Here is a 16,517-nt window from a genome sequence, read left to right on the forward strand (position 1 = left end):
AAAATAGTCCCGTTCCCGGCTGCCCCGCCGCTCGGCACTTCGCCACCCTCCCTCCGTCCCGGCCCGTGTGAGGAGGAGAAGGATGAGGAGGAGACGGAGGAACCTCTTAGCCCACCCCTCTTGCCCTCCCTCAGCGGACTCTTTGTGGTCGCCGGAACCTTATCCCTCCGCCGTTTCGCCTCCGCGTCGGCCATTTTGTGCGGCCGCGGCGGGAGGGGAGGGAAGAGCCGGGAGGGGAGGGGGCGGGCGAGCGAGGAGGGGGCGGTGCTGAGCGCGGGAACAGCCGAGAGAGCCCGGGGGGGGGGGGCCCGAGCCGGAGCGTGAGTGGGGCTGGGGGGGGGGCTGGGGGCGCGCGTGCGTCGGCTGCGCGCGTGCCCGAGGGGAGGGGGCGCGGGGGGGGGGGGGGGCGGCGAGGCACGGGGGAGGTATCGGGGTGCCCGGGGGGGGGCTCGGAGGGGCCCCTGGCGGGGGTCCTGGCGGGGAGCAGCGCTCAGGGGGGGGGCTGGGGGTGGGCAGCGGGGTCCCCGCCGAAGCCCGGGGGGCTCGGAGCACTCGGGGGGGGGGGAAGGAGCCGTGAGGGGAGCGGGGCGGGAGCCTGACAGCGCTGTCCGGCTGGGGGGGACGCGGAGGGCTTGAAAAATAAAAACCCGGGGCTGGGGGCTGGGGGCTGGGGGCTGCCGGGGGGGCGGGAGCGGGCGGAGAGGCCTCTGAGAACGAACGGGACCGGGATCCCGAGTCACAGAGTCACAGAGTGAGGTTGGGAGAGACCTCGGCATCACCGAGCCCAGCCTCTGACACTCACAGCCCCCACTGATCCGAATCCCTGAGCTCTGCATCGAAACCTAGTCAGAGCGGGGAAGCCGGCGGGCTCGGTTAACCACCCGCTGCCTCCTTTCCTTTCTTTCCTTTTTCCTTTTTCCTCTCCTTTCCTCACACGGAGTGCTGAGCCCTGGCCCCGTAACCGTGCAGGGAACCCAGCAGGCGCGGGGCAACTACCGATGCCTGGCGAAGTTGTGTTCGACGTGGGCAACGAGAAGGAGCCCCGTAAAATAGTGTCTGGCCCACGAGAAGTCAGAGAAAAACAAACCGGGAAGTTCCTAAAGGGCAGGGGGCTGTGGTGCTCAAACACAGGCGTCCTAAATGCTGCCAAGGTCCGGAGCACCCGGCACAAGTGAGGGCTGAGTCCCGAGCTCATCCCCCCGGGGACCTCCTGGGCGCTGGCGCTGGGCAGTGGTCGGGGACAGGTCCAGAGGAATCCTAACCCTTCCCTGTCGCACCTGTAGGAACAGCTAGATTTTTTTATGATTATTATATTTTTTCTCACGCTCACAGTTCTGGAAGTGTTCTTGTGCACTCAGCATCACTTGGTTCCTGACTTCCAAGACTCGAGTGCTGCACTTCTCTCTTAGAAAGAGCTGCGAGTTTGGAATAATATTACAAAGTGTGATGTGTTTTTGGAGGGAGAAGTTAATAAATAGCGTTGCCAGAGGAGGTTTAGGGCTCGCTGTTCAGCTTTCCGTTCAGGGGCTTGTTTTGCTGATGGCTGTCTGCACGCAGTCCATCACTGAGGAAAGAGTGGGACACTTCTCTTGAATTCTTCATTCAAGAAAGACCCTCTTGTAGAGCCTTCCAACGATTTCAGAGAACTGCAGTTGAAGGAAATTAAAAAAATCATTTACGGGCTTCAGTGCTGTTGGAGTCACTGTTGTGCTGTGTGGCCCAGCACACAGTTGCACAGACTGGCGTTTGTAGTCGCTAAATGAACGTTGTAAAGAGTTAGTGGATTGACTTTAAAGTCAGTCTTTCATAGGACTGGCTACCAGCGTAACCCTATTGTGGAGAAAAATGCTGTAGTTCACTGCCATAACCATGGTATGCTGAATGTAGTTGGGAATAAATAGAGACGCTGTTGTCTGGTAGGCTGGCTGCAGGACTGGGAGCTTTTGAGTTCTGCTCCTTTTATGACCTTGACCAAGTCACTGGAGTCACCGAGGTTTGTTTTATTCTCTCCTGGCAGAGAGCAGGGGTGGTTCCCCCACGCTTAGCCCTAAGTGCTGGGGTCAGAGAGAGTCTTGGAGATTAAAGCACTTGGAAAATCAAAGTGATGTTGTGCAATAAGCAGGAACTGCTTTGCTGTTGCTTTTATAGGTTCTGCTCGTGAAACGGGATCCACATGGGCAAGTCTTTGTGTCTGCACAAGGTGCTGTTGAGGTAAGGGGGATTTTGCAGGAGCTCTGGGGCCTTGTAAGGTCTGGTCTGCCAGCAGTCTGAGACTGTGTTGCCTTCCCTTGATGTTTGAGGTGTGGAACTGAAAAACGGATAGATACTTTTGCCTGTTTTGTATGGGGTTGGGCCTAGTTCTGTGTGTCTGCTAGCTGGCCAGCCAGGCCTTAGTTGTACTGGGTTTTGATGTCTGTGCCTCACTGTCTTCTGTTTCTTCATTTGTTTTCCATTTCTTGCTCCCACCTTTTAAAGCAGCTTTCAGCAAATACTTGTTCCCATGTATAAAGATGTCCTTAGTGGACCTAGGGAAGAGGTTGCTAGAAGCAGCTCGCAAAGGCGAAGATGACGAAGTGCGAACGTTGATGGCAAATGGTGCTCCTTTCACCACTGACTGGGTATGTCGGAGGGATACAGACGTTGGCTTTCTTTGTGAGATGTGTTGCACTCTTTGGTGCTAAAGGATAGAAATGAAAGTGGGAGCAGTAAAATAAAATAATGTTATAACCCAGTAAAATAAGTAAAAGCAACCCTGTAACCAAGTAAAATAAAGAGTCTGGGTTGGCAGATAACTTAATGCTTGCCATAAAAATATTTTGGGTGTGCAGCCCTCTATTTCTGAGTGGAGGAAAAAAAGATTAATTTTTTCTAGAAACTTTGTCATTCTCATTACTGCTGGACATGTGTGCGATGATTACTTTGCTTACCCTCTCTTGCCGTGCATCAACGGTAACTCTCCCAAATTAACATGCAGCTTGGGACGTCGCCTCTTCACCTTGCTGCCCAGTACGGCCACTATTCAACAGCAGAGGTGCTACTTCGAGCTGGTGTTAGCAGAGATGCCCGAACAAAAGTGGACCGGACTCCACTACACATGGCTGCAGCTGATGGACACACTCATATTGTAGAATTGTTAATTAGGGTAAGTACAGTAAATCAGGTATAACTTTCAGGCAGGTCTAAATGGCCTGGGAATCTAAGTGTTGATGTCCCTGTTTAAATGCTAGCACAGGTACCACCTTTAAGACACAGTAAAATATCTCCTGCAGGACAGAAGGAAACATCCTGTGAATGCTGAAGTTAAAGTGGTGCTGTGAGAACTTCATGACCATGTCAGAGTTTTGTTTTACCAGCTATTTTGTGAATAATCCAGATGACAGTGGTTGAGGTTAAAATCAGAAGAGTACAACCGAGCTCTTTGACAGGGGTCTGTTACATCTGCTCATTGATGCTTTGTATTGAGAAAAGACAGCGTGCTGACAAGTAACATCTCTCTCTTTTAGAATGGAGCTGATGTAAATGCCAAGGACATGCTGAAAATGACTGCTTTACACTGGGCGACAGAGCATAACCACCGAGACGTTGTAGAGTTGCTCATCAAATATGGAGCTGATGTCCACGCTTTCAGCAAGTTTGATAAGTCAGCTTTTGATATTGCTTTGGACAAGAACAATCCAGAGACTCTGGTAATACTACAGGTAGGCCGAGGAAGGAGAAACTTGCTGGTAATTTTGTGACCCACAACTGCCGGAAAAACTAGAACAGATGTTTCTTATGGAAACTCTGATGCTCAGACTAGAAGTGCTAAGTTAACTTTTATAATGTGGCAGCCTCACATGGTGTTGTGTTTTAACCCAGCAGGCAGTTCAGCACCATGTAGCTGTTCGCTCCCCTCCCAGTGGGATGGGGGAGAGAATCGGGGGGAAAAAAAATTAAAAGCTTGTGGGTTGAGATAAAGATGGTTTAATAGCAAAGAAAAGGAAGAGAAATAATAATAGTAATAATAAGGTGTTCAAAGCAAGTGATACGCAATGCAACTGCTCACCACCCGCTGACCAATGTCCATCCCATCCCAGTGGTTCCCCCCGAACCCGTCCAGCCACCTATACTAACTGTTCAGCATGACATCGCATGGTACGGAATATCCCTTTGGCCAGTTTGGGTCGGCTGCTCAGTAAAAGTTAAAACATCAGCGCGTTATCAACATTATTCATATCCTAAACCCAAAACACAGCACCGTACCAGCCACTAGGAGGAAAATTACCTCTGTCCTAGCTGAAACCAAGACACATGGCTTGGCAAATGCCAGCTCTTGGTTCAGATGTCACCAGTGCAGAATCTGTCTGGGCTGACTTCATGAACTCCTTTTTGTGTGAAATCAGTGAAATGATTGCCTCTGGGAGATGAATCACAGTATCCCAAGGTAGGAGTCCAAATAGGCTGGGTGACTCACTTTCCAGAAATGTGTGTTTCTCCCTGTTGATCTGGAAGGGAATCTGTGTGTCTACCTCAGGCAGATCTGCGCTAAGGGGAGAGGGATCCTGTTGCATCTGATGGAATCATTTTCTGTTAGAAAAAAGTGGAGATAAGGAGGTAGATTTTTTTAATTATTATTATTTCCCAACCAACCAGTGTGTGCCTACAAGGACTAAATTGGCTGATAGGATTTGAATTGCACACATCTTGCACAATAACATGCCACAATAGTGTGTGCTGCCAATTTAGATGGCAGTTTTGCAACGGCTTTTGCACTGGTGTCACTGATGTGCTGCAGAGAGAAATAATCTGCCTCTGAGATGTTACAAGGATGCCGAATACTCCTGTTTACCACAGAAGGCATAAGGTAGTACACGCTTAACCCCAATGTCTTTCCTAGGAAGCGATGCAGAACCAGGTGAACACGCATCCAGAGAGAGCACATCCTGTCACAAACACCCTGACTGTCACCTCACCATTTATTCTTGCACCAGGGGAAGTTCTCAATCTTGCTAGTCTCGTCTCGTCAGCAAATGCCACAACAACCTCAGGTGAGGTTTTATGGGACCTTGCATGGGAAAGCCTTGAGAAAACTTTTCCTCTATGAGGTTCATAGGGATGCAGACTGCTTACCAGCAGGGGGCAGAGGGTCATTTAGTAGAGGAAAAGTGGTGAAGCACAGCCAAATGCACCAAACTACTGCTTCTTGCCCCAGAATATATGTATAATTTTCCTGTTGAAGGCAGCAAAGCAAACTTCTAGCTGATGTAAGTAAGGGTAGTTCTACTGTAAGTGGTGAAGCTCTGCTGAGCTCAGCTGTGGCTCTGCTTCAGGTCTGTTAAAAGCACCAGAGCTTGGGAAAATGGATTTGGATGATTGCAACAGACGAGTAATGGAAACTATTGTCTGTGCCAGATCTGTAGCATTAGAGAGCTGTTGGGGAATGGCTGGCTTTGTTCTTTGTTGGCTAAAGGAGTTGCATGGATATTTTGGTATACGTAATGTTGAGTAAGGAACCAGTGAAAAGTTTTCTCACAATAAGCAGGTCTATGGGATACGCATATTACTCATTCTCCACCATTCCCTCCCCCCACGTGTTAGATGGGAATAATTAGGTTCCTCATTGTCCTGTAAGCCCTAGCTTAGTGGGGAGAACACTTTAACTTAAGGCTGAGCGCAAATTCTTTTTTGTATAATTCCAATTTTCATAATAACTCTAAAGTTAATTTTCTGTATTTGGGGAAATCCAAACCATTGTTTTCAGTCACAAGGAGGCTACTAAACACAAGTTTTGTGAAGCTATTTGGCCTCATCCTGCAAACACTTCTGCATGTGAGTAATTCTTTGGTTAGTGGGACTGTTCACATGCATGAATGCTTATTAACTAGAGTGCTTTAAAAATCTTGGATAATGATGTTCTGCAGTCCCACCCAGACCTCTCTGCCTGTGTTTGGCCACAGTGAATTCAGCAACACTGGACTTAATCTCAAAGCTTTCAGTGCTGCTCATAGCTTTGCACTGACATCCTGATTTAGAAGGGGCAAAATGATTAGAAGAGTTGTGTTACATCTGTGAGGAAAACACAACGTGACTGGCACACAGCATCTTTGGTGAAGGCTATTCCCTGAACTCAGAGGGGCCCAAGGCTCAAAAGGCCCCTCGAAAGGTTGCGTGCTGGATGATCCTCTTGCCACAGTCCATGTTGAGCGCTGTCTTGGAGCCCGGTAGACATCTGAGGCCAATGCCCTTGCCTTCTCAGTGCCACATCACAGTGGTGATGTGGACTTACTGCCCACGTGTGACTTGACTAAAGTACCCGGGGTTATTCCCCCCATAACATTTCCAGCATCGTCAGTAGCTGGGCAGTGTGAAAACAGACGGTCCTGAGCTGCTCCAGCTCTAGGCCATGTCAGATTTTTTTCTCATTGCCCACAGGAGGGCGTCAATGACTGCACTATCATACCACCAACAAAAAATAATAAGCCCTCTCCTACAAGGTTTTTACAGCTAGTAATTCCTCTCACTTCTCTTCAGTTCTTTATGTCTCCAGTTACTGAAAAGGTTTTTAAATGGGAATAAGCATATTTAGCTAGTCTGAAGAAATCTGATTACAAGTTGCTGAAAACATTTACTAAGCCCCACAGCATTTTCGTGTGCCTAGGCCGTATCCTTTTTGGAGGCATTTTTCTTTGAAAATAAATCAGTTGATAACCTTCATAAAATCAAGGAGCCAGTGTGTGAAAGAGAAAATGGGCTGCAGGGGTTAAGGCAGGGACACTTTAGATGAACTTCCCTTCGTGTATTTACAATCTATGCTGGCAGTGAGGTACAGGATCTCACTTTTTTTTTTTTTTTCTGGCGGGGTGGGGAGATTGTAGGTTACATGCATGCAAATAAAATACGGAGTTTGCGCCCATTGACCTCAGTTTCCTGTTCCATTCTTATTAAGTCTGCTTTGAATAGGAATTACTGTGGTCAATTGGAGGAAGAAACATTGTTTTTGGAATTGAGAAGACTTGCTTATCTCATTCAAATCAATACACCATTTAAGTAACCTTGTGCTTTTCATTACTAGACCTGAGAAGGGAGAAAAAAAGGACCAGTATGCCCAGTAGGTTGACCTAAAGGGATATACTTAGCCAATTTATAAATTTGAGCAAAAGGCTCTGTTGACATAGTTGATATAGTTCAATATATTCCTTAGGATTTGCAATTTTGAAAGTTACAATGATAAGGTGCAAAGCCAAGTAATTATGCACATAGCAACCACTCTGCATAATATCACAGCAATCAGAGCTCAGCACTACTGTGAGTGGCATCAGGCAGCACGGCTACATCTTGAAAAAACATCCACGTCTCCAGATCGAAGCTCGGCATGCCAAGTAGCCCAGCAGACAGTCTGCCTTTCTGTAATTCCTACAATGATGCTGGAGCAAATCAGTTCACGTTGCCGCTCTTTTTGTTACAAAGATAAATAATAAATTAATGAAATTTGTGTTTAAATTGGATTAAAATTATCATAAAGTATTCAGATTGAACATGGTCTGTCCTAAATATCAAAGCCCTTTTTACAGTTAGTCGTAGGAAAGGCACTTCTCATGACAAATGATCTGTTCCACTTCCCTTTCACATCTGATATCTTGATCTCTGGGTGACAAAATCGTTGCAATCTGACTGCTGTATTTCCTCTTCAGATACAGCAGGCCCTGAAAATTCTTCAGTTTTCCCCCATCTTTCTCCAGCAGGTGACTCACACGTATCCACGGTGCAGTTTTCCAATTCAACAACCTCTGTGCTCGCCACGCTTGCAGCCCTTGCTGAAGCATCAGCACCTCTTTCCAACTCAAACAGAGCTACAGGTAGGGGAGAGCAGTTGGATGCCCATTCAAATTCGTGCAGTTCTAGAGAGTCTCTTGCCAGGAAATTGAAGGCAATTTAAGATACCTGTGAGTTTGCCTTTTTTCTGGGTAAATAAGAGATGATGATAAATATTTGCGAAGCAGTGGGTTGTTGATTCTATTTATTTATTTATTTCTAATCGCATTTCAAACTTAATTCAAAACCCAGCAACTGTTATTAATAGAAATAACTCTGCGTTTATTAAGCAGCCAGCCTTGCCATGGCATCACATATGTTGCTCTTGGCTTGCTTTATCAGTTAAAGAAAAAAAAAGAAGAAAACCCCTTCAGAATATGGATTTACTTTAATACATAAGTGTAGATAAATATTTGTTTAATAAGGAAATTGTCTGAAATGTTTCCTTGTCTGCAGTTGCTCAGCTTCTCATCCCTATAAAATCTTGGTAGTCAGCCGATGTTTTAAGTCTCTTGAGGCTCTGGTAACTTTTTCTTACAGAAAGTGCTGGCAGTTTTCTTTTATTTTTTTTTGTTTGTTTGCTTTTTGTTCTAAAAGATCTGTTGTTATGTTTGTACAGCGTCATGTTTGACCTTTAATTGACTTAATATGTAGGAATTTGATAATTAAAGTTTAATTCACCTTGGAATTTATTTCTTTCCCCAAAGCTAAGCATTTTTCCTAGAGTCTAGAGATGAGTGATTTGACTTTAAGCAGTTGGTGCCATAAGACTGCTTCCTTGTCCTTTGGAGCCTGAAGGTTTTCCTTTTGGGTACCCAGCACGTGTGTAGTGGTCAGATACGCTCTGTTTCCTGTGCTTGCAGTGTGTGCTGGAGCAGGAAGCAGCCCAGGGTCTGCAATCCTGATTATTTGTGCAAGCCGTAAATGTCCCAGAGAGCTGAGCAGGTCTGCAGACACCCAGCCCAACCTGACAGCCTCCTTACGGCTGCTTGCTTTGGCTGTGCTTGTGGGGTGGTCTCCTTTGCAGCACGAAGAGTTTTGTGTGTGGTTTGTCTTTGTTAGAGTTGGGGGAAAGGTCATTTAAGGAAGCTTGGCAGAGCCAGGTCTGCTTAACAGCTGCCTTAAGCTCCAGTCTTCATTAATGTGGTGGGATGCTAGTGCTTTGATCTTACTCATTTATGGAAAAAAAAAACTGTTTTTAAAAACTGTTTTACAGAAGCCTAGTGTGTTTTTTTTGTTGTTGTTTTGTTTTGGTCCCCCCCCCCCCCCCGCGCTTTAAGACTTACTATATTTCCAGATTTGTTTTTCATAAGCAAGCACTCCAGGATTCTCATGCTGTGTGCTTGAGCTTTTTCCCTAGGCTTCAGTCTCAATTCAAGGAAGAGAGAAGGAAATGCTGACTGTTTTTTGTTTTTTTTTTTGTTTTTTTTTTTTTTTTTGGCATGCACTTTATTTCTCAAGGTAATACAGAGGAAATAGTGGAAGCAAGTTCTGTTGATTCTGCCATACAGCAAGTGGTGGGTAGCGGAGGGCAGCGCGTCATCACCATTGTAACCGACGGAGTTCCCCTGGGCACCCTGCAGACAGCCGTCCCCACCAGCAGCCTCAGCCAGCCGTTCATCGTCACCATGGAAGATGGACAGCAAGGTACGGAGGAGCTGAGCTTGGAAAGCTGTAAGGCAGCGCTGAGGATTAACTTCAAAAAGAAAAAAACCACTGGTGGCTGTAAGCCTCGCCGAGCCACGCAAGGAAGGCTGTTCGTATGGCTTGGCTTGTCAGCAGTGTGGTACAACAACCAGATCCCTGCCTGACCGCAGGGCTCCAGGAGGGGTTAAAATGCTTGTGGGACTGCCCTCAGTGGTAAAGCTTGCCAGTGGCATGTTTGCAGTTTAACACGCATCCATGCTGCTACGCTTTAATATTTTGATCTTTGTATTAAAACCAAGCACCTTCACCATAAAGCTGTGGGCTGAGAAGTGCCGTGTCAGCTGTTGTCTCTGGCAGCCAGGAAAGGTGGGTCTGTTATCTTGTGGCCGGTTTCCCGGTCAGGGAGTAAATCACTTGAGTGCTGAAACTGCGACCTGTTGCCTTTGGGAATTGCTCCATTGTCACGTCAGAGTTAGCGTTAGGACATTAATATCAGCTTAAATGTGCCTCTTCTTCCTAAACCTGTAGTTATATAGCCTAAGGCAATATAATCTATCAATTTTACAAGGCAAATTTAAATCGTGTTCAGTAATGCAGGGCAGAGCTCCAGAGTGCTTCTAGTGAATTCTTATTTCCGCAAGGGATGTAATTCATCAGCCTTGTCTCCTACTGACAATTCTTTTAACGTGTCCTAGGGATACTTGATTATTTGGATTAATATTGGTGCAGGAAAAAGAGGATTAGGAAATTAGCTCTCCTGTGACATACATACAGTGTGAGATAGGTTACATCATTTCTGTCTGCTTACAGACTTTGTGAGTAGAAAGCAATTTTCCAAAGCTGTTAATTATTCAGAATTATTTTCCAAATTACAACAAATAATTCCTGGCTTGTAGCCCATTCTGAGTCTAAGGCAGACAAAGAAAGAATTGTTTAGGTAGAGCTACCTTCAGTACCTCACGTGGCTCATTTCTCCTCCTTGGTTGGATGAATTCTTGCTACTGGCTTCCCAAACTCATGCGTTCAGATTTAAGACACATTTGTTCTTCAGAGTATTTGCAGCTATTGCATGTGCTTAAAGCTGATTCCGAGCTTAGCCAGGGGGACTGTCTGTACAGGGAATTTTCGAGAAGAGTTTTCTGTTCCTCTTGCTTACAAGTGTCCTGGCTAATAATTACATTACCGAGCCATCAGAAGGATAATTTTACTTCACATGTGTTCTGAGATGCAAATCTGACTCAGGCTTCTGTCAGCCCTGAAATACCCGGGTGCTTCTTACAGCAAATGGTCTAAAACAAGGGCCTGAATAGAGGGAACTGAAAAGCTGCTCCAGAGTTTCTCTCCTCTCTGGAAAAACTACAGCATTGCTGATCCATGAGTCTCTTTTTCTTCAGAACCGCTCTGATGCAGTGACTTCTTTCAGGAAACATCTGTGCAAAAGCATGTCTCACACTGCATAATTTGTCACCTTTTAATTTTTCAGTTTTAACTGTACCTGCTGGTCAGGTTGCAGAAGAGACTATTATTGAAGATGGAGATGACGCAGAAGAGGAGGAAGAGCCACTGGCCAAGAAGCAAAAAGTGGAACAAAATGTAAATGACTTGGAGGAAAGCAAGGTAGATATTCCTTCTTGTAACTGCTGTTGTCTCATGAGTGGTTCTCTACTATGCTAAGAACGTCGGGTTCCCGGTTTGCCAAAGCCATCAGAGTGGAAATTAGCTGTGCCCTGCTCAGCTGAGCCAGAGTATGTTGCTGTAATGAACCCTGCATGGTGGTTCCCTGCTCTTCCCGCATATGCTCCTGCATTAGCATGAACATGCAGGCGGTTGAGCTGAGCATTACTCAGTCAGGTTTTCCTGCTACCTGCGGAAAAAGAGCCAGATAAATGACTGGTTGCAGTTTTGCCAATGTCAAAGCAATAGCTCGGAGTTTTTACATGAATCGTGGTAGTTGACTGAGATTATTTAGGATTTCCTCTAGAAGTACAACGTAGGCTGGGTGTAAGCCAAATCATACATGCAGCAGGAACGACTCTGTCTTGGGGAAGAACAGTTTTCTTGATTGCCTCAAAACTTTTCAGCACAAATAGCTCTTTATTTTTCTTTCTTGCTTATTGCTTACACTTGCTTTATAGCCTTCAAAATTCATCCTGGTGAGATGATGTGTAACTTAACCGGCTCGCCTCCCTGCACATGTTGGGGAAACTTGCCAGCCACTTTGTGTCTTCCTTTGTCCCGGTTGATTCTGGTAACCTGTGACAAACAAGCCAGTTGAACACAGCTCAGTTCAAGCACGTTAGGAGCGCTGCCGTAGAGCATTTTGCTTTTGTAACACGTAACTGTTCTAGTAGTGGCACACCCTGTTTCCTTGTGCTGACCTTCCTGTCGCAGGTTGGGCCTCCATCATGGGCTCTCAACTTTGTTTTCTGTAGGACAATGATGAAAGGGAAGTGCTGCAGCAGCAGCTGCAAGAGGCAAACCGGAAAGCTCAGGAATATCGCAGCCAGCTCATAAAGAAAGAGCAGGAAGCGGAGCAGTATCGGCTGAAGCTAGCAGCCATGGTGAGGCAGCAGCCCAACGGAGCAGAGGTAGCAGTGCTCGAAGAGGTCGCCGAGGTAGACACAGTTGTGGTAACCTCGGAAGACATTGAGGGGTCTGCGTTGTCCATGATGGAAATGGATCAGCCGACTGATATCACTGTGGAAACTGTAACCTCCTAATCCTGGGTTATTGACTTGGTTTTGTAAAGGAAAATAACTTTTTTTTTTTAATATGGTGCTGTTGGCAAACATCGTTGCGAGCAGAGGGCTGTTGGCAGAGCCACTGCACAACTGGAAAATGATGCGATGGGGCTGCCTGAATGGTCCCGTCACCAGGGATAGAAACTTCTACAGCAGCTCACAACATAACTCTGCTTTCAGCACAGTGCCAAAAGGTGCTTTTAAAGCTTGACCTTGAAAGATTGAAAGCTTTTGCAAATTTTAGCCAGCAAGTGACCTGAAGGCTTATTTTGTGATGTTAATACCTGCATTGTTGGGAGTGGAAAAGAAATACCTCATTGCCAAAGTAGCTGGTATTAGCTCTCAGCTGCCTGGCAGTTGCAGCTCTGAGAACAGACTTTATGCAATAACCCGAGGTGTTCGCTCCCTTCTCTGAAGTTGAGTGACCAGATCTGGACCTTCAGATAAAAAAAAAAAAAACAAAAACCAAAACCAAAAAAACAATTTCTTGGAGTGATACATTTTTATTTACAGTCTTCTGAGGTGCAGGAGTGGATTTCCCCACTTTAGCTAGGAAATGAATTGGCATTGAACAATTATATGTTTTGTTCCAAAAGTCTGCGTTTAGTTCACATTGAGGCAATCTTCAATGCAAGAGCAAAGGCCAGGCTGACTGTGTGTCTGCTGGAGCGTTTCAGGATAGCAGGGGATATTACATTTTGCCTTCTTTGGACTGTGGAAAAGTTCGGTGGAGCTTCAACCACCCAAAGGGATCACAGAAAAATCCTCATCAATTTTATGAAATTTAGTCAACTGTTCTATTTGACACTTCTGTGCTGAAGAGTAGCGCTGACTGATTATAGATGCAAAACTATACACTCAGCTCTTGCTGTAAGACAGCTTGGGAGCCAGTTTGTCTCTGGAGATACATATGTCACTTTTTTACTAAACAGTTTTTATTTTTAAAGATGCTAAAACCTTTTCTAACAAGCAGCTGATCTTGTTACTGAAATGTTCATATTTTTTTACTCTGCAGGCCTGTTTATTAAAGAGAATAGCTAAATGCTTTCCTCTTCGCAGGCTTGTGGATTATGTGTTTCAAGACAGTGTGGAAATTGATTGGAAGAGATCTGAATAATCGCATGGCAATTGATAATGGAAGCTTTTTCTCCCTCAGCAGTCACGAGCAAAAGAAGTGAAGTTCAGAAAAATACCACATGCACGCTGCTCTCTTGGCTGCAGAAGGTTGTAAAGGCTAGGAGCGACTTCCAGCTCCGAGGCCCTAGCAGCTGGCCTGCTTTCTGAAAATGCCTTCTCGCAAGATAAAAATTCATAGCTGTCTCGGCCCAGGGTTTATTGGTTTGGGTGTTTGTTTCTTTTAATTTCCATGTCCTCGTTTTGTAACCGTTGGCAGTATTTGAGGTAATCATTCAATTTCATGGTCCTTGCATTGCTTTTTGTTCCCCATTACTTCCAAGCGTGTCCAGATAACTGTTTTCTGTTGGTTCAGACACTGCCAATGTTCACATTTCTTTGCTGATAGCTCAACCCGTATCAGAACGTTTGAGATGTAACAGAAACCGAAGAGTTCATAAAGGCATGAACTTACGGTCACGGGCCACATTTGTCACCATAAAAAAAAAAAGCTTTGCATCATAAAATCACTCTCCAGGGCAGCGTGCTCCTGCCGCAGAGCACTCAGCTCTCGGTGGTGGCGGTGCCTCGGGGGTCAGCTCGTGGCTGAAGTGTCGTGGCCTTGTTTGTGCTGGACCCCGTGCAGGCAACAAACGGTTTGTGAAGCTTTGCCGTGCTTTAACAGCTGGCGTTCACCCCGTCCCACGCAGAAACTCTTGTGCTGAGGCACTTGAGAAGAGCTTCATTCCTGGAGTGCTCGTGTCCAGCACCCTGCAATTTATTTGAGCTTTGGCCTCAAAGGGAGGTCAGGTCTGCCAAAATCTTGTATCCGGCAATGTTTGGCAGTGTTTAACCACTCGGGTTCAGTGACAGGTTTTAGGAGAGAAAGGTTTATGATACTGTTACTGTAAAGGCTTCATGAGACTTGCTGGGTTTTGAGAATCTAAGTGCATTTATTTATAACCAGTGTAGCTATATTTATAACTAAGACTTTTTATCTTTTTCCAAGAGATGTTTTGAAGAAGGCTTTAATAATTATTTTGTAAGAATGAATGTTTGCAGAGACTTGGTTCCTGGCTGTTGACTTACACTCTGGGAAGTCAGTATTTCCTCGCTGACTTCAAGCTTGTATTAAGTTATTTTATTTTGTTCCCCAGAATGTCCAAAATTTGGGTGCATTTGATGAGCTGAAAAGTCTGTGTTGGAGGGTTCAAGACGGTATCAAAGTAAATCCAGACAGATTCTTCTAATATGTTGTTCCCAGAAACATTACTGGATGTAAAGGGACACTGTCAACTTTGGCTTCTCCCTTTTGCCTGAAGTTAGTCTAATTATTTGTAAATTTGAAGAGCTCTACAGCTGAAGGCAGCTGTAGTACAAATGCTGTGTTGTGCCTTTGACAGCACTTTGATTCTCATGTATTTCCATGCTTCCCCTGAAAAGGGCCAGTTTTGCCAAAAAGTCCCTTCAGCTGGGAAACAAACTTCCCCTTCAGAAGAGAAGAAAAAAAGTCTGTGGCATTCACGGTAATTGGATTTCATTTATAGAATTGGAACAAATAAAGCTGACAGTGTTCTTAATGCTTCGCCTTGTGGGGGGAATCGCACGTTCATTTTATTTTTAGAAGGCCTCGCACACGGGGCCTGAACAAAGACCGAGGAGTATTTGATCTATGCCCAGCATTTAGAAAGAATTTAAACTTGTCTGTATCCTCTGCTGTTCCACAGAAAGGATTGGAGTTTTTTAGGCAGAGAACAGCAGTTTTCTTGTCAGACGTGGCCGTGTGGGTCTGTTGTTACTGGCGAGATTAAGTGGCAGCTTCTGAGCGGGTAAATAACCTCTCCTCTTGCACCCTCCCACTGAAGCCGGGGCTGGACTTCGCCGTGTCAGGGCTTTTGTTGCCCACGCCATCCGAGTCCAGGCACTTCACAGCAGGCTGTGGATGGGCGAGCACAGGAGTCGATGAGGTTAAAGGCTAAGCAAGCCCCTTGCTCTTTGAGACTGCTATCAGCGTGCAGCACCGAGATCCTGCTGCCCACGCTTCCAGCCCAGCTTCCCGGCCTCTGCGAGCTGGGGATTGCAGCTCAGCTGCGTGCTTGGGCAGGCAGGAAAGTCCCAGATGATTTCCTGGAGATGCTGATGCAGAAGCTGTGGTCTGAACTGAATTCTTTCCCCTTTTCACTTGGCTGAAAAGGTCAGTGCGATTTCTGTCCCACCGCCAACCCGAGGGCAGCGAGGGCACGTGCAGCAGCCCCGCTCTGGCACCCTCGGGCCCCTTGCAGAGCCCAGGCTCCCTCTGCTTCGGGGTTCTCCCCCTCCCGCCCCCCAGGTCCCGATCCAGGACTGCTCCCTGGGACACATTTCAGTCATGTCTAAGACTAGCGTGCCTTGTTTGTGCCTTGTTTCTCCTGTTTGAAGAGGTGATTTGGTGCTAATTGAACTGTTTTCATTTTGATTAGAAATCTATTTCCCTCTTTTTGCAGTAGCCAGCTATAAACAGTTCCCATTACCCAAAATCGGAAGCAGGGCGTAGCAAATCCTGTGGGGATGAGCAAGGGAGGAGGTCACAGAAACGGGAGCTCAGTCTTCCGCAGCTGACTGTGCAGGGATTTGTTCAGGCTGAATAAACGAACCCCAGGCCCGAGGGAGGCTGCGTGTGGAGACGTCCTCCAGGGCTTTCAGCTGGGGTTCCCCATCCCGCTGGTGGGAGCCCCCGAGCCTGCTGCCTGCCTGTGGCTTGGTGCTCCCCAGCTCTGCCCAGTCCCTATTTCTGTACCCTCACATCCATCAGACACTTCCCCTGTACCAGGTGCAGCACCCAGCTGGGTATTTATTGCAAATTGTGTTTGCTGCTTCCCTGCTGCGGGTTGCTTAAGGACCCCGCTAGTAGCCAAGGAACAAAGTGCCCTGCGCTGCCCCGCGTTCCCCATAGCTTAATGTCCAGGCTCCTGGTGTGAAAGCTCCAGCTTTCCTGTTTGTATTTCGGGTAAACGTTTGGAAATGTGGAAATTTAAACATTTATACGTTTTTGTACTGTTTCTTAATAAAATACCACATCCTCAGTGAGCAGCTTTTGTCTTTTGCGGGACCCTTGGCTGCCAGCACCAGCTCCAGCGCGTTGTCACCTCCTCTTGTCCCCAAGCCACCCTCCAGGGTGCCCCCCCTTGGGGCTCAGGCAGGTGGCACCAACCTGCATCCATCCCCTGTCCTGCCCTGCTCCCAGCC

General features: G+C 46.6%; 1 protein-coding gene across 6 annotated transcripts; it reads left to right on the plus strand.

Moving 5' to 3' along the window:
* The first annotated feature begins 15 nt into the window (after positions 1–15).
* Positions 16–16,354, plus strand: GABPB2 (GA binding protein transcription factor subunit beta 2). Of its 6 annotated transcripts, none has more exons than XM_038168003.2 (10): positions 16–320; positions 2,149–2,211; positions 2,476–2,618; positions 2,975–3,142; positions 3,504–3,698; positions 4,877–5,027; positions 7,719–7,835; positions 9,253–9,438; positions 10,922–11,055; positions 11,871–16,354. In XM_038168003.2, exons 3-10 carry the CDS (start codon positions 2,511–2,513, stop codon positions 12,156–12,158), a joined length of 1,347 nt encoding a protein of 448 aa, XP_038023931.2. In that variant the 5' UTR covers positions 16–320; positions 2,149–2,211; positions 2,476–2,510; the 3' UTR covers positions 12,159–16,354. The 6 variants fall into 6 exon arrangements, with proteins under 6 accessions (XP_038023931.2, XP_038023933.2, XP_071884193.1 ...); XM_072028092.1 differs by having other exon boundaries at positions 17–320; positions 7,722–7,835; XM_038168001.2 differs by having other exon boundaries at positions 17–320; positions 2,479–2,618.
* The last annotated feature ends 163 nt before the right edge of the window (positions 16,355–16,517 follow it).

The sequence above is a fragment of the Anas platyrhynchos genome, chromosome 26 (genome assembly GCF_047663525.1).
Source record: "Anas platyrhynchos isolate ZD024472 breed Pekin duck chromosome 26, IASCAAS_PekinDuck_T2T, whole genome shotgun sequence".
Classification (NCBI taxonomy): Eukaryota; Metazoa; Chordata; class Aves; order Anseriformes; family Anatidae; genus Anas; species Anas platyrhynchos.

Excerpts from the sequence above, each read along its gene's own strand:
- GABPB2 (XM_038168003.2), top strand. The coding sequence starts at position 2,511 with ATGTCCTTAGTGGACCTAGGGAAGAGGTTGCTAGAAGCAGCTCGCAAA. Across the intron at positions 2,619-2,974 it reads CTCCTTTCACCACTGACTGG|CTTGGGACGTCGCCTCTTCA; the intron begins GTATGTCGGAGG and ends ATTAACATGCAG. Across the intron at positions 9,439-10,921 it reads CATGGAAGATGGACAGCAAG|TTTTAACTGTACCTGCTGGT; the intron begins GTACGGAGGAGC and ends TTAATTTTTCAG.